The 22,949-nt window shown below is 42.6% G+C and overlaps 1 protein-coding gene across 2 annotated transcripts; it reads left to right on the top strand.

Annotated features, from left to right (window-relative positions):
* Window positions 1-2,277: 2,277 nt before the first annotated feature.
* LOC138777126 (free fatty acid receptor 4-like) lies at window positions 2,278-20,865 on the top strand. Of its 2 annotated transcripts, XM_069956235.1 has the most exons (3): window positions 2,278-2,972; window positions 17,659-17,787; window positions 20,338-20,865. In XM_069956235.1, exons 1-3 carry the CDS (start codon window positions 2,439-2,441, stop codon window positions 20,743-20,745), a joined length of 1,071 nt encoding a protein of 356 aa, XP_069812336.1. In that variant the 5' UTR covers window positions 2,278-2,438; the 3' UTR covers window positions 20,746-20,865. The 2 variants fall into 2 exon arrangements, with proteins under 2 accessions (XP_069812336.1, XP_069812337.1); XM_069956236.1 differs by lacking the exon at window positions 17,659-17,787.
* Window positions 20,866-22,949: the final 2,084 nt, after the last annotated feature.

Genomic DNA, 22,949 nt, shown 5'->3' with positions numbered 1-22,949 from the left:
GTACCCTGCTCCGCCACTACTAAAAGTACAGCAATGCAGGTACGAGAAACTGTGAACACTGAGAAGGCTGCAGCACAAGTGCGGGGCCCCTTAAAGCAACTGATTGGCAGGGGTGCTGGGTGCTGAACCCTGGGGGATCTAATGTTTATGACCTGTCCTAAGGATAAGCTATTATTTTCAGAAAGTTGGCTTAAAGCAAATATTTGGGGAGAGTGGAGATCTCGAAGCGTTGGTGTATTAATACATCATCACTTGTGTGACTTTACAGGGATTTTATGTATACATGGGAAGGTTGATGTATAGAGCTGTCATTTATGTGGTCGGCTTGTTATCACTATGTGGTTAGGCGGCTAGAGCATTTCCGAAATCAATACATATAATGCATAGAAGCTATGAGGGTACATGATATCTGTGTACTTATAGATTAATGTGAAGAAACTGTACAACATTACAATGTAATCTGTGAGGACAGTAAGTTACATAGTGTCGCTCTTGTAACCACAAAGTGACAGTATATGCCTATTTTGGGATAAACAGGATCTGAACTTTTTTTTTTTTCTTAAAGTGAAAGTACTATTTTCTAAGTAAATAATTTTTTCACTCCCTTGCTGGTGGTGCAGTCAATTTTTCAAAACAAAGCCCGGTTACCGCGCTTATTGCTTCATGTGCAGTGGCCCATGCATTGGAGAGGGGGCCGATGTCAACATTATAATACACCCTTACCTTGGTGATGCCCCTCCAATAGAAAGCAGCCTGGCTGCGTCACCAAGGGCCAGTACATAGTGCGGGCCAGTGCATATGAGGAAAACCTTTGCCGAGTGCGGCAATTGGGCATCGTTTAAAAAAAAATAAAATAAAATGAACCGGGCCACTGGGATCGCTGCACCAACAGGGTAGTGAGAGAAAAAAAATCACTTGGGGAAATGGTACATCCTTTTTAACATGTACCTATTACTTTAAGAAGGAAACATTTTGCTGCTTTGTGGAGAGTGTTCAGGCGCTGACTGATACCATTGTGCCCTCCCATAGACTTACATTGGGAGTCCATATACTTCTCCCAGCTTGTTCTAGCCATCAGTTGGTGACTGAGCACTCCGTGTCTGCAGGATAGTGAGGGTCTAACCACTGAATCCCCTACTAATCACAATAATAAATGCCCCTTCTCCCCTGTGAATGGAGAGTGGCATACATGCTCTGTCTTGTCGCTCCATTCTCCCGATACTTGTGAAGATAGCCGAGCTGTCGTATAACATGGGCAGGCTCCAAGGCAACTAGAGAAAGTTGCACCACCAAAGCTGCAATGTTTAAAAAATGTCAAACTCAAATATTAATAAAATGTGCCACGTAACATCATCTATACCTAGATATCTGTAAGGTTGTTAGCGTCTAGTTCAGCACTTACCCTGTAGGACAATATATGAACAAAGTTGCATAACTTCGTTTAATTCTTTATGTAAGGCTGGGTTCACACTGCGTTTTTGCAATCCGTTTTTTTTAATCCATTTTTTGCAAAAAACGGATGCATTTGTGTGTATCCGTTTTGATCCATTTTCCATTGACTTCCATTGTAAGAACAAAACGGATCAGTTTTTTTTTTTTTTTTTTAACGGACACAAAAGTAGTGTCAGCTACGTTTTTGTGTCCGTCAAAAAAACCGGATCCGTTTTTTTTCTTTTCTACAATAGAAGTCAATGGAAAAACGGATGCACACAAATGCATCAGTTTTTTTTTATCTGTTTTTTGCAAAAAATGGATTGAAAAAAACGATTGCAAAAACGCAGTGTGAACCTAGCCTAAACGTTAAAACTGCGTTCTGAGGTGGAGGTATGTACCTCAGCCATTAAGGGAGTGAACCTTATGCCATGATAGAAAACTGAAACCGATGGACTGGCACAACCGCTAACAGCGCTCATCGGCGAGGACTTCTTTTTATATTCCTTTTTTTTTTTCGCCTTCTTTTATTTGTCTATTATGTATTCGGTAAAGATAAACTTTGGCTGTGCACGGATGCAAATCCTGTACCAGAACAGGAAACCCTTGTAGCTTTATCTTCACTTGTGAACACAAGAGTAAGCAATTTTTACGAGAATTTTTACACAGTGCAAATATTGCACGTAAGAGGAGACAATGAAACATGGCTATTATTTTCTAATACAAGCAAAGGCATCATAAAACCACGACACCTTCATCTTTGTTTTAGATGGGTGGATATTGACAAGAATGCTGAGTGACTTCCTTGTTTCAAATCACAGAGGGAACGACTGGCTGCACGGCAGGACTGAGCTGCACTTCATCACTGCAGAGCCTTCACTGCAGCACTCACCCACAGCAATGCCGGCTGGACACTGGGGCGCCATTACATGTGAGGCCCCCTGACAGTAACTGGATGTAGTCGCACTTTATGCTTCACTTGATTTGTACGTTTTTTTTTAACCGCAATGGGCTACATGATTGTATCATGCCAGGACGCTGAAAACTGCACTCTCTCATATTTCACTTTTTACTCCGAGTTCGACAAACCCTTGGCCGTAAAAGTGGTGGAGACGATATTCCTCACCGTAGTGTTCACGTTCTCGTGCTTTGTAAATATATGTGCCATTGTCTTGCTGCTCAGAAAGAAGAAGATGGTCACTGCCAACTGTTTTGTCCTCAACCTTTTCTGTGCGGACTTGCTGTTCATCAGCCTGATTCCGCTCATCTTGGTCGTCCGCTGGAGCGAGGTTTGGATTTTGGGTGATTTCTTCTGCCATCTGATTTTTTATGTCATCTGCCTGAGCGGGTGCGTGATCCTGATCTCCCTGTCTGCGGTCAGTCTGGAGAGGATGATATGTATCATGAAGGTGACCCAGGCTACCGCCTGTAATAGGAAAGTGGTGGCGGTGGGAATTGTGACCATCTGGGGCTTCTCAGGCATTACTGCTTTACCTATGTGTCGGTTCTTCAATGTTGTAACACAGAGGGTGAATAACCAGGTAAGTCACTTAAAGAAAATTAGATAAAATATTGAATATATATAATATATGTCCAGCTAGATGAGCCACTACAGATGCGTGAAGCTGGATCCATTGCATCTGGTGTCCAATGGCTGGGTTCACACTACGTTTTTGCAATCTGTTTTTTTTTTTTTTTTTTTTTTGCAAAAAACGGATGCGACTGTGCATCTATTTTGATCCGTTTTTCCATTGACTTCCATTATAAAAAAAAAACTGATCAAAACGGAAGATGTGGTCGACCTCATTTTTGTGTCCGCTAAAAAAAATTGTTTGATCCGTTTTTTCTTATAATGGAAGTCAATTGAAAAACTGATCAAAATGGATGCACACACATGCATCCGTTTTTTCTATTCGTTTTTCATCTGTTTTTTGCAAAAAAAACTTATGAAAAAAAACAGATTGCAAAAATATAGTGTGAATCCAGCCTAACTTGGCAGAAATTATATCCGCCACCGGAGCTATGGACAATCCATCATACTTGCCAGTGCCAGCTGAACATAAATGAATCTGATCAAAGCCACTGTATCCTTGAGTCCTCTTCTTGTACTAAAAACAAGGGGCTATCCAGGCTTACAAAAACATGGCTGCTTTCTTTGAGAAACATCACCTTTCTTGTCTTTGGTATGAATGTGGCTTTGCAGCTCCGTTCTATAGACGTAAATGGAGCTGAACTGTAATACCACACACAACCTGAGAACAAGAATGGTGCTGTTTTTACTAGAAAGTAGCTAATCCTGGTTAATGCCTGATCTCTGCTTAGGTATATGTTTACAGTGGCTGCCATTTTTTAGGGGTTGTGATCAGACTGCCAAATTTTTCTGGTTATATAGCAATAGCCAGATAACTACTTGGCTGAAACATCATATGAAACCCGTCAGCTGTGTGAAGACTGTGCTTAGTCTCTGTAGACAATGAAAGTTCCCAGTTACTTGTTGCAAGCAAGTGTTTTTTTTTTTCCTGCAAGTTCTGCACAGCAGTTCCCCAGTCAAGTCACGGCAAGGTTCATCATAAGGTTTAATGCTTTCCACATCAGAAACCTCAGTTTAAGGGGGGGCCAGACAAATTGTTAGGCTGTGAGGCTATGCTCCCACACATTGCAGTTTCAGACAATGGATCTAACCATCCAAATGACACATTACACAAGGATTCTGATAGAGCAGCTGAGGTCAATAAAGTATTCTCAGCCCTTATCGGGCTGCCCTAACAGGGCTCCTGGGACAAGATCTTGTCAGCTTCCCCAACAACGGCGGTCTGCTTCTCGGATCAGTAGGTCTTTTCCATAATTTTTACATATACTGCGCCCCCTGCCGGACCCTTCAGGTATATAGCAGTTTAGTAGCGTAGTGCTAGGGGTAAGGCTACGTTCACACAGAGCAAAAGGAGCGGAATACGCAAGGAAATATTTCCGCCTGAAATCAACTGACGCTGAATTCCGAGCAGAATATAAGCAGAATGTAAGCAGAATCCCTGCGTATTCTGCTAGGAAAGTGTTCAGCTCGTAATCAGCTCTTGACAAATTCAGCGCGGAATACTCGAGGAATCCGAGCTGAATCCGCATGCATTCAGTGCTGAAATTCAGCGAGTATTTGGTGAGTAAACTAGACTATACCAGAACATATACTAGAATCCTCCTCCCCCCCCCCTTTCCCCATTTCCGCGCTGATTCAGCGAGTAATTTCCGCTTGTATTACGCTTGTATTCCGCACTGAAACAGAAAATCAGAGCCCCATTGGTTTGTATAGGCTTCCGCTAGCGGAAGAATGAACATGTTCATTCTTCTGGCGGAAAGCGGATTAGTTCAGTGCGGAAATTCCACAGTGTGAACTGCCGAGCAGAATTTCCATTCAACACAATGGAAATTAGCTCTGCACCTATTTTAACGGCTGAAATTTCAGCGCTGATTCAGCGCAGAAATTCAGCTGCTTTTGCTCAGTGGGAACGAGCCCTAAAAACATGTTGAATCATCCCCCTGCTGGAGTCTAAGGGCATATTCACACACTCCATGAGTGTTTTAATCTTCACAGGACTGTACTGATATAGCCGTACAGCTGTGCTAGTACAGTCCCGCAAAGATTTAAACACATAATAATACTCTCCGCTCTGAAACCGCTCCTCCCTTCTGAGATGGCTCATGTAAATAGCTCCCTGGCCAGCTGGCTGTCTCTGCACTGTGCTGCACGCAGGGTTAATCTGAGGACACATTTCTGGTGACCTCACTGTGATTAACTCTCTTGGCATTACAGAGTGCAGAGACAACGGTTCGGGGATGCCAATTACATGTGTTTACACCAGCCGTCTCAGAAGGGAGGGGTAGACGGAGAGAAAGGATCATACACAGTTTTCTTTGTTTTTAGCACAAAGCAGCAGATCAGAACTGGGGGAAGAAAACTGAAAAGGTAATAACAAGTATGGAACGAATTGTTAGTCTTCAGGAGGGGGGATCACTTAACAAGTATTTTACCTGAGTGGAATACTCCTGTAACTGTTCCAGAGCTCACTGTATTATAAGGAATTATGCAGGAAGTCCCATGAGAGCTAAAGAGTTCAGTCTGTGATATACATCCAACATATGGACAATATATCATGGACATGGCTGTGTTCACTAACCATCAAAATGACAGCCCTTTTTTTTTTTGGGCAGCCGTCATTTAACGCCAATGACAGCCGTAAATAATGATTATTATTTGCAGCAGTCAATAACAAAAAAATGGACATTATTAGCGCTAAATGACAGCTGTCCAAGCGGATGTCATTTTATCGATGTGTGAACATAGTCTAAAACTGCAACGTGCTACATTTAAAAATACACATGCAGCCGTACTTGTTCCATATTTAAAGGGGTTAAATAACTGTAATATACTTCAATTAAGAAAACATTTTTTTTAATTTATTCATTTTTAGTATTGAGTGACAGCAGAAAGGGGCAATGCAGCCTCCTGCTCCCACCAATGGCTTGGTCAGGAACTGCAGAGCTGCACAAGCCCTGGTCCCAGCACAGTTACATACACTCACCGGCCACTTTATTAAGTACACCATGCTAGTAACGGGTTGGACCCCCTTTTGCCTTCAGAACTGCCTCAATTCTTCGTGGCATAGATACAACAAGGTGCTGGAAGCATTCCTCAGAGATTTTGGTCCATATTGACATGATGGCATCACACAGTTGCCGCAGATTTGTCGGCTGCACATCCATGATGCGAATCTACCGTTCCACCACATCCCAAAGATGCTCTATTGGATTGAGATCTGGTGACTGTGGAGGCCATTGGAGTACAGTGAACTCATTGTCATGTTCAAGAAATCAGTCTGAGATGGTTCTAGCTTTATGACATGGCGCATTATCCTGCTGAAAGTAGCCATCAGATGTTGGGTACATTGTGGTCATAAAGGGATGGACATGGTCAGCAACAATACTCAGGTAGGCTGTGGCGTTGCAACGATGCTCAATTGGTACCAAGGGACCCAAAGAGTGCCAAGAAAATATTCCCCACACCATGACACCACCACCACCAGCCTGAACCATTGATACAAGGCAGGATGGACCCATGTTTTCATGTTGTTGACGCCAAATTCTGACCCTACCATCCGAATGTCGCAGCAGAAATCGAGACTCATCAGACCAGGCAACGTTTTTTCCAATCTTCTACTGTCCAATTTCGATGAGCTTGTGTAAATTGTAGCCTCAGTTTCCTGTTCTTAGCTGAAAGGAGTGGCACCCGGTGTGGTCTTCTGCTGCTGTAGCCCATCTGCCTCAAAGTTGGACGTACTGTGCGTTCAGAGATTCTCTTCTGCCAACTTTGGATGTAACGGTTGGCTATTTGAGTCACTGTTGCCTTTCTATCAGCTCTAACCAGTCTGCCCATTCTCCTCTGACCTCTGGCATCAACAAGGCATTTCCGCCCACAGAACTGCTGCTCACTGGATGTTTTTTCTTTTTCGGACCATTCTCTGTAAACCCTAGAGATGGTTGTGCGTGAAAATCCCAGTAGATCAGCAGTTTCTGAAATACTCAGACCAGCCCTTCTGGCACCAACAACCATGCCACGTTCAAAGGCACTCAAATCACCTTTCTTCTCCATACTGATGCTCGGTTTGAACTGCAGGAGATTGTCTTGACCATGTCTACATGCCTAAATCCCACCATGTGATTGGCTGATTAGAAATTAAGTGGTAACGTGCAGTTGGACAGGTGTACCTAATAAAGTGGCCGGTGAGTGTATGGCTAGTGCTGTTTGATGAAGTTACTAAGTCTCCCCTGATGCCTATTCTGCTGCAGGTTAGCATTAGTATAGACAATAGAGTTGATAAAGCAGTAGGTAGCATTAGAATAAACATCATGGGAGGCTCTCTATAGCTTATGGTGCATATAGCAGCACTAGTGATATAACTGTACTGGGACCGGGGCTTGAGCAGACCTGCACTTTCTGACACAGCCATTGGTGGCAGCAGAGGGGCTGTGTTACCTCTTACTGCTGCCGGTCAGTGTAAAAATATAAGGAGAACCGAATAACATTTATTTAATAACGCTATGTAATTTAAAGAAATGTAAAAATATATATTTTTTAATTTGTTAGAATACCTCCTTATTTTATCAACAGCAAATCAGTATGTACTGTACACACACACAAATACAATGCTGATGACACACTGGAGTAAATTCTGGTGCACATTTAAGCCAGTTAACAGTTTGTAGAAACCTAAGCTAGACAGTGTTCAGATGTACCAGGTTTATCCATCAGCCAGACACATTGTGATCAATCTGGCTCATTTAAACTTCGTCCTCCTAATTTTGCAATTGCATAAATACATACTGCTCCACATATAGTTGCCCAACACCACAGTGCAGAAATAACTACTGCCCAATCTGGTAATCTACTCCACACTCCAGTGCAGAAAAACATAAAGCTCCACCTGCAGTAACCCAAAAACACTTTGCAGAAATAAATACTGATCCACCTGCAACAACCCAATATCACACTGCACAAATATATACTGCTCCACCTATATAGCCCAACATAACACTGCAAAATACATACTGCTCCACCTGCAGTAAGCCAACATCACACTGCAGAGGTACATACTGCTTGACCTGCATAACCAATCACCACACTGCACCAATACATACTGTTCCACCTGTAAAGCAGCACCACAGGGCAGCACATCTGTCTCCATAGCTCACCTTTCTACTCAGCAGGCAGTTTTCACATCATATTTTATACACCATTGATGACTTTTAATCTCTTGTGTAACGCTGTCTGTAAAAGCAATGTGATTATAATACATGGTTACGGCATTTAAAGTGTAACTGTCATTTAAATGTCATTTTTCCGAGATCAATAAGTATCAATAGTACAAGCGATTTTAAGAAACTCTGTAATAGTTTTTTTTAGGAAAAAGAGTTTTCTTCTGTACTTAAAAAGCTGTTTTCCCACCTCTCCCCTCACTTCTGAAGAAGCAGGATTGCTCTATGAAGGGGGAGGGGTCGAGGGGTTAGTGAGGATAGAGAGGAGAAAAGGCAGCCCTACAAAACATCCTGCAATCTTCTCTCACCAAGATCCCAGATAAGCACCGACCTTTCTGACCTTTAAATCCAGCATTTTATGTGCCCAGACAGTCTTCAAACTGTACAGCTGCTTGTCTGCTCTTCCTGCTAACCCTTCCCCCTCGACCCCTCCCCCCTCCATAGGATATAATGGACTCAGCAAACCCCTCTTCACTTTGCTTCTCTGTAATGAAGACGGCTTTGCCTGATAATGAACAGATAAGAAGTGAGGGGGGAGACTGGGAGATTGCTTTTTGAGTGCAGGAAGAGGCTTTTTTGCCTAACAAAACCTATTACAGGGTTTCTTAAAATCGATTGTACTATAGATTTCTGCAAAAAATGTAAATGACAGCTACACTTTAAAAGTAGAAATTGTTGGTTTGGAGTAGAATTTGCTCATCTATTTGGATTTGTACAGTACATAAAGTTAATAAGACCAGACCAAAGAGAATGATAAGACTGTTTTCCATTGCTATGAAGGTGATGGTAACTCTGCCATTACTACAGCAGCACTCAAGAACATACATTGAAATGTTTAATCTAAAGAGTTTTTTATTTTCTACCAATTAATTTTTAACAACCCCTAAAGGGATTATCCAGGATTAGAAAACGTAGCTTTGTTCTTCCAAATACAGCACCGCATCAGTCCTCGGGTGTGTATGGTATTACAATTCTGTCACCTGTAATACCAAACACAAACTGAGAACAAGAGTGGCGCTGTTTCTGAAAGAGATCTGTTATGTCTTTTGCACCCACAATAACCTCTTTAATAGAGTTTTATATCTCTAAAACAGAACATATCCCCTTCAGGACCGAGCTAATTTTCGTTTTTTGCGTTTTCGTTTTTTCCTTCTTGTGCTTAAAAGGCCATAGCAGTTGCATTTTAAACCTACAGACCCACATGAGCCCTTATTTTTTGCATCACTAATTGTACTTTACAATGACAGGCTAAATTTTTCCATAAAATATGCTGCGAAACCAGAAAAAAATTATATGCGCGGTGAAATTGAAAAAAAAAAGCACAATTCTTTTTCTTTGGGCGGGCTTCGTTTTTACGCTTTGTGTCCTATGGAAAAACCGACTTGTTACATATGTTCCTCAAGTCGTAACGATTATGACGATATATAACATGTATAACTTTTATTGTATCTGATGGCCTGTAAAAAATTCAAACCATTGTTAACAAATATACGTTCCTTAAAATCGCTCCATTCCCAGGCTTATAGCGCTTTTATCCTTTGGTCTATGGGGCTGTGTGAGGTGTCATTTTTTGCGCCATGATGTGTTCTTTCTATCGTTTGATCGCTTTTTATTACAATTTTTCTGGATTTGATGCGACGAAAAATGCGCAACTTTGCACTTTGGGATTTTTTTGCGCTTACACCGTTTACCGATCTGGAATGTGATAAATTCATATTTTGGCCGATTACGCACACGGTGATACCAAACAAGTTTATTTATTTATTTATTTTTATAACATGGGAAAAGGGAGGTGATTCTGACTTTTATTAGGGGAGGTTTTTTTTTTTTTACACATATACTAGAAGCCCCCCTGGGGGACTTCTAGTATCAGCACACTAATCTCTCATACAGATCTAGGCTGAGTTCACACTACGTATATTTCAGTCAGTATTGTGGTCCTCATATTGCAACCAAAACCAGGAGTGGATTAAAAACACAGAAAGGATCTTTTCACACAATGTTGAAATTGAGTGGATGGCCGCCTTTTAATGGCAAATATTTGCTGTTATTTTAAAACAACGGCCGTTGTATTGAAATAATGTCAGTTATTTACTGTTACATGGCGGCCATCCACTCAATTTCAACATTGTGTGAACAGATCCTTTCTGTGTTTTTAATCCACTCCTGGTTTTGGTTGCAATATGAGGACTACAATACTGACTGAAATATACGTAGTGTGAACCCAGCCCTATGCTGCATAGATATGCAGCATAGATCGATGAGATAGGCACTCGATTGCTTCCAGCTGCTGCAGCCGGAAGCAACCGAATGCCAAGCCGGGATCAGACCCCGGCCGGTACTAGTCACGGAGATCGCTCCTCTGTGACAACGTCACGGGGGAGCGATCTCCCCACTAGACACCAGGGAAAAGCTGCTCTGAAGTCTTCAGAAGACTTAATTAGTGGGCACGGCGATCGGACCATGCCCGCTAATAGCCGCAGCCCTGGGCGGTTCAGAGCGGGGTCACCGCGCGGCCCCGCTCTGAACGCACCCACCGGCGCGAGGACGTACAGTTACGTCCTCGTGCGGGAAAGGGTTCAAGTCCCTAACTTAACCCTATAAGTAAAAGAGGGAGCCAACTGCATACTGAGAAGACATTGAGAACTGACTAGTTTTTGCACCTATAAACAGATGGTACATCCATTTTGCACCACAGTCTTTAGGTGGTTTTGCACTAGACAGGTGTATCCTATAGTCCAGTCTCTGAGGGTAGTAATGCAAATAAAATAATAACCCATAGAGGCGATATTCACAGATTAATGCATGGAAGGACATAGACCTTGCACATTGTTTACAGGGTAGTGGACCACAAACCTACCGAGCCAAATGATGCATACAGGAAATGTGGATGTCAGGGATATGAAGCGATGCTAGATGGCATCAGACCAAGGACTTATGCAAATGGATCCATGGTCTGGTGAATGTGTATACTGCACCCCATGGCTCATTGGGGATGATGAATGGTATTACTCAATAGAAACAATACTCTTCCTACCTGAAGTTATAAATGTCTGATCATTGAGGTTAATAAGTAGCAAGTCTCCATTTTTAGTGGAATGGCAGCTATGTCTGTGGTGCCTGCTCCATCAGTATTGCCATCCAAGTACCGCCACCTCTCCAATCTGAGACTGAAAGCTACTTGTACTCAAGATGGGTCATAGCCTCAGTTTTCTGAGAATAGTTTGGGCACGGTCCAAACGGTGTGGGGGAAAGAGGCTGTCTCAATCTTGTAGAAAGTCTTCGCAGAAGACCGGAAGCTGGTATGCCTGCAAAGGGGGATCAACTCCTAATTCCAATGGGTTTAGTCCTTAAAGGGGTACTCCAGCAAAAATCTTTTTCAGATTCTTTCAGATCAGCTGGTTTCAGAAAGTTAAATAGATTTGTAATTTACTTCTATTTAAAAATCTCAAGTCTTCCTAGACGTATCAGCTGCTATATGTCCTGCAGGAAGTGGTATATTCTTTTCAGTCTAACACAGTGCTCTCTGCTGCCACCACTGTCCGAGATAGGAACTGTCCACAGAATGAAAGGGTTTTGTTTTATGGGAGTTGCTACTGCTCTGTAAAGTTCCTGTCTCATACAGAGGTGGCAGCAGAGAGCACTGTGTCAGACTGAGAAGAAAACAACATTTACTGCAGGACATATAGCAGCTGATAAATACTGGAAGACTTGAGATTTTTAAATATAATTAATTTACAAATCTGTATAACTTTCTGACACCAGTTGATTAAAAAAAAAAATTTTCTCCAGCGTACCCCTTTAAATTTTATGACAACCTCATTGATATTGCTGAAAGAGTTAAGTGCTGTTGCACTTGATTGGATTATGAGCACGTCAGCTATCAGGAACCAAGACATATTCACTGATACTGTCATGTACTGTACTCTATGTAAGGCTGCCAAGTCACATACAGCTCGGGGGTTCTCCTTTTCACAATGTCTGTTTGCTTAGTACAGCGTTGCACTCCCAGCACACATGCTGCATATAAATCCATTTACTGATCCACAAGCCCTCAGCAGTGACTCATAAAGGAATCGGTTTACTTTAGGTTTATTCTCCATACACATTGGTCGCAGGGATCTTTAGATTTCACAATAACATGGAGAGGTGGACTGTGTCCGAGGCCGTTCTATCTCCTAATCAGTTCTCTTTTACATGGCGCGATAACATCTTCTGTATAAATCAATTGAAAGGTCACCACACCTGGGAAAAGTTCATAAAATAAGAAACACTTCCCTTCTTACATCCAGCGTTTCTTTCCCTAATATAGAAATTAAAATTACAGGAGGATGGGAGGGGGAGGATGAAAGATGTAACATGCTCTCACCTCCCCCGCTCCAGCACTGATACCAGCATTCCACAGCTCCAGACCCCCGATAACTTCTGGGTCTGAGTGGGGACCTGGCACATAATGTGTCGCTGACTGGCTGAGTGGGCCTAACACGTCATGTCTCAGGTCCTTTTTTACCAGAAAGCAGCCGGGGACCAGGGTACCAGAGCTGCGGGATACCGGCATCAGTGCTGGAGCGGGGGAGGTGAGAGCATGTTACTTCTCTCCGACACTCTGCCAAAATCACCCCAGCCAAGAGTTCTTCTCTAGGGTAGCTTCACATAATGCTCCGAGTCAGCTAGGTCCTGGCAGATCACTTTCACTACATACACGCAGCGCTACATACAGCGCTGCGTGTATGTAATTCTGCCGGCCGCTTAACCCCTTCAGCTGCCGCCCGGTTCCTGCTGCGCTCCCGCTCTGTATACATTACCTGTCCTCGCTGCATGGGGTCCCAGCGTACTGCTTTCCCGCCCGGCCAATCAGTGTGTTGCCCTGCCGCAGCCACTGATTGGCCGGGGCGGGAGAGCAGTACGCCGGGACCCCATGCAGTGAGGACAGGTAATGTATACAGACAGCGGGAGCCGGGCGGCAACAAAAGGGGTAAAACGGCCGGCAGAATTACATACATGTAGCGGTCGTTCAGACCGCTGTGTGTATGTAGTGAAAGTGATGTGCCAGGACCTAGCCGACTCGCAGCGTTATTAACGCTGCGAGTCAGTACGTGTGAAGCTACCCTTAAAAAAAAGAAAAAACTCCTGAAATATGTGTCTATAGACTTTAATAGTCACCATATTAGCAAAATGGCTTAAAGGTTTTTTTTCCATCTTAGAAAGTGTTCCATAAGAATGGAGTGCGCACTGACATTTAAGGCTATGTTCACACTACGTAAAACTAAGGCCAAAGTTCTCGCCGCAGAACAATAGCCGTAGTTTTGAGGGGTGGAACAATGCCTTATTTTCAATGGGATCCAAGAGCATGTGAAAGCTGTGGTGGAACCAAGAGTACGTAAGTATAGTTTATACTATAGCAAAAACTTTATTTTCTTCTTTTTTTTAAGCTCCGGAGAACCCCTTTAATATGTTAGAAGAGTATGTGCCTGCCTTCATTTTTTGAACAGGTCCAAAGTCAATGTAATATGCCTCAAAGTGGGCACATTTGGGGCAACTATGGTGACTGATGGGGGGGCATTTTGGCCTAAGCAGATGGTGTAATATTTTAAAGAAATATAGAAATTAAAGGCTTTCTAATTATTTTTAGTACCCCTTTAAGAAATTGGTCTATAGAATTCTTCAGGACCAACCATAGATCAGAGTCTATATACTGTAATATCTGATTTGTGGATAAGTGCAGCTGTTCTATGGAAAAATATAGCCCTGTCAGATGAGAGATAATGTTTGGTGTCATTTATAGCTCTTGTATATCAGATAAGGATGGTTTACCGAAGTTTTGTCATGCTACTCGGCAATGTCATTTGTAAGGGTAACAAACAAACAATATTAGGCCTGGAGGTTAAAGGAGAAGTCCGGTGATAATCTTTATTAAAGTATCTTATTGCCCCCCAAAAGTTATACAAATCCCCAATATACACTTATTACAGGAAATGCTTATAAAGTGCTTTTTTCCCTGCACTTACTACTGTATCAAGGCTTCACTTCCTGGATACATGGTGATGTCACTTCCTGGATAAAATGGTGATGTCACGACCCGACTCCCAGAGCTGTGCGGGCTGTTGCTGCTGGAGAGGATGATGGCAGAGGGATGCCCAGTGTCCCTCCAGTGCCCTGTGTCCCTCAGTGTCCCCCTGCCCTCATCCTCTTCAGCAGCCACAGCCCGCACAGCTCTGGGAGTCGGGGTGTGACATCACCATTTTATCCAGGAAGTGACATCACCATGTTATCCAGGAAATGAAGCCTTGATGCAGTAGTAAGTGCAGGGAAAAAAGCACTTCCCGGGAGGTGCTTTTGCAGGGAGATATAAGCATTTCCCGTAATAAGTGTATATTGGTGTTTTGTATAACTTTTGGGGGGCAATAAGATACTTTAATAAAGATTTTTGCTGGACTTCTCCTTTAATTTTGTCTTGTCTCTAAGGGTATAAACCCACACACCGTATAAGCAGCGTATTTACTGCTGCGATACGCAGCAAACACGCAGCAAACACGCAGCAAATACGCAGCAGATTAGATCTAAATAACTGAACACAGCATCAAATCTGTACCAACAAATCTGCTGCGTATTTGCTGCGTATTTGTTGCGTATCTGCTGTGTATACGGTGTGTGGGTTTGTACCCTAAAGCTAGATCACTTTGTTGAGATTCGTTTTCGTTTCGACCTCGCACAGACTTTTTTTTTCCCTCTTGATCAGATTCTATGTTGTATTGTATGTCGGGATCATAGGTTCTAGTTCTTCAGGAGACATATTCCACCTACAGGTGTATTATCTGTAATCCTGGTAATGCCTTTGGTAAAATCTGTTGAGAGTCAAGATACACAAGAGAGTAAACTATTGCCCGATAGCTTAGCCTAGATCCCATGAACAAACAGCCTTATGTGTGGTTATTACTAAATGTTTGGATGAAGAAGATGAAGCCTTAAGACATAATCCACTGACCAGACAATTACCTTTGTAGTGTTCCTTCTTTACAATTTCCCGCGCCGTGGCCCCGTTCTGAACCCTCGCGATCACGGTTGCTTACTGCTGCACGGGACCGCGGCTATTAGCGGTTGCTGTCAATCGGTCGCGCCCCCGCTAATTAGGACAGTTAGATGCAGCTGTCAAACATGACAGCTGCCTCTAACTGTCTTGTGTCCCCCTCTCCGTGGGGATAAAAAGCGATCAAAAAGTTGCATATACGCAAGTAAGGTACCGATAAAAAGTACACATCATGGCGCAAAAAATGACACCTCACACAGCCCCATAGACCAAAGGATAAAGCGTTATAAGTCTGGGAATAGAGTGATTTTAAAGAACATTTAGTTTTTTTGAAAGGTTTTGATTTTTTACAAGCCATCAAAAAATATAAAGTTTTACGTGTTACAAATCGTTGTAATTGTAACAACCTGAGGAACATATATAACAAGTCAGTGTCACCATATGGCGCATGGCATAAACACAAAACCACCCCAAATAAAAACGTTTTATTTTCAATTTCACTGTGCAAATAATTTTTTTCTGGTTTCACAATATATTTTGTGCAAAAATTAAGTCTGCCATTGCAAAGTACCATTAGTTGCACAAAAAATAAGGGCTCATGTGGGTCTGTAGGTGAAAAAATGCAAGAGCTATGGCCTTTTAAACCCGAGGAGGAAAAAACAAAAATATGCCCAGGAGGGAAGGGGTTATATCAACTGGTGTCAGAGAGTTCTATAGATTTATAATTTACTTCTATTAAAAAACAACAACTCAAGCCTTCCAGTACTTATCAGCTGCTGTATGTCCTGCAGGAAGGACCGCTATGCCTGACAAAGGTCCTGGTTAGGACTAAAACATCGTACCCATTTTGGTCTCATGTTTTTGTAACTACTTACTTACCCTGGTTGGAGTAAAGGATTTTTAGTCTACTTACACTGTAAATGAATCTATTCATGTTTTCTTTCCAGTCTGACACAGTGCTCTCTGCTGCCACCTCTGTCCATGACAGGAACTGTCTAGAGCAGCAGGAAATCCCCATAGAAAACCTCTCCTGCTCTGGACAGTTCCTGACATGGACAGAGGTGGCAGCAGAGAGCATTGTGTCAGACAGGAAAGAATACACCCACTTCCTGCAGGACATAAAGCACCTGACTTTTTTTTTAATACAAGTCACTTACAAACCTGTGTGACTGTAATTTAAAAACAACTTCTTTTTCTGGAGTTCCCCTTTAAGAATACTAAAATGTTTTCTGAATAACATTTTAACTTTAGGAATCATAAAAATAGAAATGAGGAAAGGAAAATAAAGTCCCTGACATGAGGTGCTTTTTTTTGTGAACTTTGAAATGACTCAGAGCTTTAGTATGTATAGTAGTTATATATCATGCATAGGGCACTGTGGACATTGTGGGTTAAGTACCTTACACTAAGACGTAAGGAAGGAGCCCACAATTACCACAGGTCACAATGTCCGCCCAACACCTGGTAATCAGTCTGCTATTCAGCTCGGCTGGTTTCCCGTAAACTCTTTATCCGCTTTGGCACTCTACTCCTCTAGTACTCCAGGCCTATAATAACTAGTGTAACAGAAGCCGAGATAAATAGGAGGTTTGGTTAGCTCTGACCAAGGTAAAGTTGCCATGTCATATAATCATCGATGAACACCTACAGTCTAATAAGTAGCTTGAAAATCCTTGACCCCACCTTAAAGGTCAAAGTAGACAAGGTGGCCTGTATGGGGTACACAGTTCCATGATGTAATGAAGCCATAAGCACTCGATGATGACTGCGCATAGTGTGGGATGGGAGTAGTGACAGATACACTGTATGCATTATGATCAATGGGCCAGGTGTGAAAGCCCCCTGACCTGTGAACTTACAGTATATAGAGAGCGAGAGGATGATTGCTCTTTATGAATTATTCAATATTCAGAAGCTTCATACAGTATGAATAGATTGCAGGACATACATATACAATGCTGCTCAGCTCATTCATAGGATATTTGTCCTCCAATTTCAGAGAACTTAGGGGTCCCATTTTACGGCTATGTTCACACATCTTTTCTTAGCCGTTTTGCGGCAGTTTTTTTGGATGGACCAAATTGCTGCAGTTTTATGCAAATTAGAACCTTCATTTGCATAAAACTGCTACGTTTTTCCACCAAAATAACAATCATCCAAAAAATTATGCAATAGGCAAAAGAAGTTGTGTGAATTTAGCCTAACTATGTTTATTTCTCCCTTATTTATGGTTTATAGTTGTAGAAGATGACATGTAAGAACTGAGAGCGCTGATGTTATTGGGTAACAACAGTAATACTAATTCTGGCTATAAATAGAATTAAGACCCCTGTGTGACCTGTTCAGATCTCCACATTTGTCTGATTTGCTCCGATATTCTCATTTGTCCCCATCAGGACATCCAGGTCTGCACTCTTATTTGGCCGACGGTTGCAGCAGAGATTGCGTGGGATATTTCATTCCTAGTTCTGGACTTCTTGATCCCAGGATTGAGTATTATAGTCAGTTACACCAAGATCTTCAAGGTAATGCAATCGGTTATATTCTGGTTTCTACTAGTTCTAGAAATGTAAAAAGATCTTCCCTATCTCATACGTACACACCATGCCCTCATAGGAGGAAGTTTCATAAGCTGCCAGTTACCCGGTGTATTTTTGCAAATTTAGGAGGAAACCAGAAAATCAGATGATAGCACAACTGCAGTGTTATCTTGGTAACTAGATGTTCTCTATCGATTGGAGAAGTCTTAAAGGAGGAACTTTAGAATTTAACACTTAAATGTGTAGGGTATGTTCACATGGGAAAAACAAAGCCCCCAAAATATGTGCACATGCAGAAATCACGACGATTTGGAAGCAATTTTTTGCAGGCAGTTGTATACATGTGGTTTTACTAACAGTAGGACCATAAAATTACTATAACTTATTTGTAACACAGGTCAAATGTTTGGATTAACCCCTAGCTGCACCAGTCAGTTATAATATGTCCTTGTAGGAGGTTAGTTTCAGCATGAGGACATACTATTACTGACCTGCTTCAGATGCTCACTGTTTACACAAACAGTGACCGGGAGCCGCAACTAAACTGTCAGCTGATAGCTGACAGTCTAGTGTATCTGCCACTGGACCCCCAAAAGGGGGTCCAGTATCGGCAATTGCCGTCATTGGTGGATCGGTAACAGTAATGGGTGTGGTAAAAAATACATAGGATTACATTGAAATCTCTGCAAAGAAAATGCCAATTTGAAGTTTTCACTCTTACTTTGCAGTTATTCTTGTGAAATGCCCAAAGGGTTCAAAAACTGTATGAATGTAAGTTTGAATACTTGAAAGAGTGGAGATTTCCAAATGGGGTAAATTATGGGGGTTTCTAATATACAGGTCTCTAAATTATACTCCAAAACTGAACTGGTTCCTAAAAAATTTTTTAGTTTGAAATTTTCATGAAAAATGTGAAAATTGCTACTAAACATTTATGGCTTCTAACATCCTTAAACAGTAAAAGCATGGTCACCAAATGCTGTTAATATAAAGTAGACATGTTCTAGATATGAATTAATAAATAATTTATGTAGTATTACTATTTTCCTTATTGACAGACTTTCAAATGTAGAGAAATGCTATTTTTTTTAAAATTTTCACAACATTTTGGAGTTTTTCACATAAAAATTCTAAAGCTATAAACCCAAATTTACCACTAACATAAAGTTAAAAAAAAAAAACAATCTTAGAATCACAAGGATTAGTAAAAGCATTCTAAAGTTATTGATGCTTAAAGTGACACGTCATATTTGAAAAATTTGGCCATCTCATAAACGCTAAAACTGGCTGTGTCCCCTAAGGGTTAATTGGCATTTCAGTGTGGCCCAGGGGGTGTTAGATGGAACTTGCAAGGGCAGGTGTTGCAGCACCCATAAGGCACTTGTCGCAGGGCTCAGAGGGGTATATACCCTTCCTGGACCCCAGCACATGCTCATTAAAGAACAGTGTAGGTGCAGGTGTAGTGTTGAGGAATTACAGAGTCCTTTCGAGTTCTGATGATGTCACGACTCGGGTCAAAATGCCTGTCCCGGCTGGTGGACTGGCCGCTCAACCAATCAGTGACTGGAGAGGCTGTCCTGCCCCGGTCACTGACTGTTGGAACGGCCAGTCCATCAGCCGGGTCATGACGTGTCAGCGCCGGAGATCACGGAGCCCGATGGGGGTCCCGAGGCCGGTCCCACCACTCACCTCGGGCACAGGGAGTGGTAACTTCAGCGATATTGCGCAAATTATGGGTAGCTTCACACCAAATCGCACCAAACACGCAGCGATAAATATGCAGCGTTAAATACGCAGCGATACGGTACGTGTGAAGGCACCCTAAAGCTAAACAGCAGCCAGGAGACAGTACAGTATGGAAAATACCTCTTTGGATGAAGTAAAAATCGTCCCCTGCCTCCCCACACTGACAGAGGGCAGGAGCTTACCGGCTGCCTCATCCACTGCCATCCTCTCTCTGCTCCCTGTGATGGCGCCCCCCCTGGTCTCGGCGCCCGGGGCAGCTGCCCCCTTTGCCCCCCCCCCTAGCTACGGCCCTGCGGAAACATTACATCAGTGCTATCACCAGATATAGCAGGGAGAAGCATGCAGATCTCATTTCCCTGCAATCTGGTGTCCACTGCCTGTTGTTAGGGGAACCCTGTCTATAGTAACAGACATCGTAAAATAAAACACAGGGAAGCGGATGGGGAGGGAGGCTTGGCATGTGCTATGTGCAGGGGAGGGAGGCAAAGCCTGGGCTGTGTACCTACAAGCTGAGCCAGTCTGTCTCCTGAGGAAAAGGCAAATCAAGTCTTTCCTCTCATCTCTCACCACCCACAAAGCTCAGCCCCTTGTGTAAATACCAGTGTACCTATAGCTGTATGCCCACAGCTGTATCTCCCCCTCCCCTTTAGCGTCTCAGCAGCAGCTGCTATTTAGTTTTTAAAGGGCAACTCAAACTGTAACCAAACCAAGCATCTATTAACCTGTTTATTGTTAAGCTATATTTTCGATAAATTAACAAGTTTGTAATTTTTTCCTATATTTTGGAAGCTCACAAAGGAGATCAGGGAGCGGATGATCAGCAGCACAGCTTATTCTGAGGTCCACCAGTATCGTGTGTCCCAGCGGGACTACAGACTCTTCAGAACCCTCTTCATTCTTATGATCTCCTTCTTCGTCATGTGGACTCCCGTCTGCATCATTGTCCTGTTGCTTCTTCTCCATAACCTGACAAAGAACTTCTCCTTATCGCCTACGGTTTTCTTCTGGATCACCGTGTTTACATTTTGCAACTCGATACTTAATCCAATTCTGTACAACATCAATCTGCTTAAGCAGAAATGGTGGAGGGTCATTTTCTGCGGAAACCCTGAGGACACCGTGGACACAGATACCACCAATAAAAAGAATGACATGACAGGTCCCAATGGTACATCGGATATCAAAGAAAAACCCTGACATTTCATGTAAAGACTTCAACAAAAGGAATATTGTCTTCTTGCTCTTCCATTATGTTAGATCTCTTTTGGTGTTTCGTCAGTGTTGGCATTCCAAATTTTCAATATGGTGTAAGGACATCCTGGTGAAATGGGATGCCTCGCAGACATTACCATGCTGGGTATCAGTTTAGGCACTTTACCTTTCTGATAGATGATGCTACCATCGTCATGTTCTTCTTATATAGCAAACTGTTTTTTTGGGCAAAAAAAAAAAAGTTTTTATGTTTAATTTTTTTTCTATTGTCTCTACTTTCTATAATGTTGCATTGCCCTTGTGTTTCATCCGCTGACAGATTTCTATTATTATACTCAATTCCTGAAGAACACACAGAAAATGGTCTAAAAATAAGGGGCAGCAAGTTTTTTTTAGAGCTTGTTCAATGTTGTAACAGATATTGTTGGACCCCCCCCCCCCCCCAAACAGGGAACTAGGTGGGACCATTTGGCATCTAGGTTATTGCTAATATTGTTTTACCATTGCCAATTTGTGCACAGTCCTATAGGGCCAGTGACCTCCTTTATTTCATGCCAAAAGCAGCTAGCCAAGTCTTGCTCTCTGTTCATTGATATCATGTAGATCAGTGGTAGGGAATAGAGTTGATCCAACCTTGGGAAATCCTAGGTTCTATAGAACTCGAACATTTACGAACCTGACGCATTTAAATGCTGATGCCTTCCCGATCCGTGGGGAAGGAGGAGACTGCACTATTACATAGGCTATTCCAGGCGGTACCCGGGCACTCTGCTCCTTCCTCACGGACCGGGAAGGCATCAGCAATCAAATACGGAAGGTTTGTGAATGTTCGAGTTCGATCTAACCTAGGATTTCCCGAGGTTCGATAAACTCTAGTAAGGACCCTTGGCTCTCCAGCTGTTGCAACACTACAACTCCCATCATGCCTGGACAGCCAAAGCTTTAGCATGATGGGAGTTGCAGTGTTGCAACAGCTGGAGAGCCAAGGTTCCCTACCCCTGATGTAGATGCACAGCATAATGCCAAACACCCCCCCACCAATATGCATATAGACATAACTTATTTTGGGGAGTATTTTTACCCCCTATAGAAGTCTTTAGAACTCATAGTCTGCTGCAATGTAAATATAAGTATACGATATAAGTCCTGCGGGTATTGTGTTTCATTTTTCCTCATTAACGTTCCGATAACATCTGGCCGCAGCATTTTTGAGCCAAAAAAAGGCATGCGTCAATTTGTGATTTTTTTTTTTTTTGCAACTGCTGCCTTCCCCCCTCCATAGCAAGACCACTGGTAACACTGGTAAGCAGAATCATTCGGTGATGTAATATATAGTATTTTGCACTATTTTGGATAGTATACAGTCTACAGGTTTACATGAATAAATCTTCTTGACTAAATGTAAGAAACAGCACAATATGGTTTTCAAGGTCAAAAAAGTAAAAAAAAAACTTAAAAATTCTGAAAGTTGCTCTTGACTCCTTTGTTATTGTATAAAATTTGTTCACTAAGGGGCCTATTCCATGGAGCGATAATCGGACGATTCGGCCCAATTTGGCCGATTATCGCTCAGTGGAATAGAGAGAACGATCAGCCGATCATTTAGGTTCAGACATAAAATCATCGGTCGACACCTGCACATCGCTACGTGGAAAAGCGGTGCGCGGCGGGCGACCGATGATTTCAAAACATCATACATTATCTGTCCAGGCTGCAGGTCTTCTCCTTCTCCCGATCCCGCGCCGCAGCAGCTTCGGAGCGGCCTGTCTGAACTGACAGACCGCTCAGCCAATCACTGTCCGGGATTGCCGCGGCCTGTGATTTGCTGAGCAGTCTGTCAGTTCAGACATGCCGCTGCGAAGCTGCTGCGGCGCGGGATCGGGAGAAGGAGAAGACCTGCAGCCTGGACAGATAATGCAGATCGGGCCCTGCTTGGCCCGTGGAATAGGACCCTAAGTGTTACTTTCCACATTGAGATGACATGAAGCATTGCTTCAGACTGAGATAAAGTCCGGTATCAGTGTGCACATACCAAAAGACTACCTCCAGGTATTCTCTCCTACCCACTCTGAGATTGAACATGGAGAGACACAGCTGCATGCTGGATGGTAAAGATGGCAAATGCTTAAAGAGTCACTGTCGTTATAACTTTCAAAATATAAATCAACAGTAGATGTGATATAAAGAAA

The sequence above is a fragment of the Dendropsophus ebraccatus genome, unplaced genomic scaffold (genome assembly GCF_027789765.1).
Source record: "Dendropsophus ebraccatus isolate aDenEbr1 unplaced genomic scaffold, aDenEbr1.pat pat_scaffold_507_ctg1, whole genome shotgun sequence".
In the NCBI taxonomy this organism is placed as follows: Eukaryota; Metazoa; Chordata; class Amphibia; order Anura; family Hylidae; genus Dendropsophus; species Dendropsophus ebraccatus.
The sequence above is the reverse complement of the archived record's forward strand: the minus strand, read 5'-3'. Positions and strand labels throughout refer to the sequence as shown.

What these genes read in the sequence shown, in the direction of transcription:
- LOC138777126 (XM_069956235.1), top strand. Translation starts at nt 2,439, where the DNA reads ATGGGCTACATGATTGTATCATGCCAGGACGCTGAAAACTGCACTCTC. An exon ending in CACAGAGGGTGAATAACCAG is followed by an intron (nt 2,973 to 17,658) that starts GTAAGTCACTTA and finishes TGTCCCCATCAG; the next exon opens with GACATCCAGGTCTGCACTCT. An exon ending in GTTACACCAAGATCTTCAAG is followed by an intron (nt 17,788 to 20,337) that starts GTAATGCAATCG and finishes ATATTTTGGAAG; the next exon opens with CTCACAAAGGAGATCAGGGA.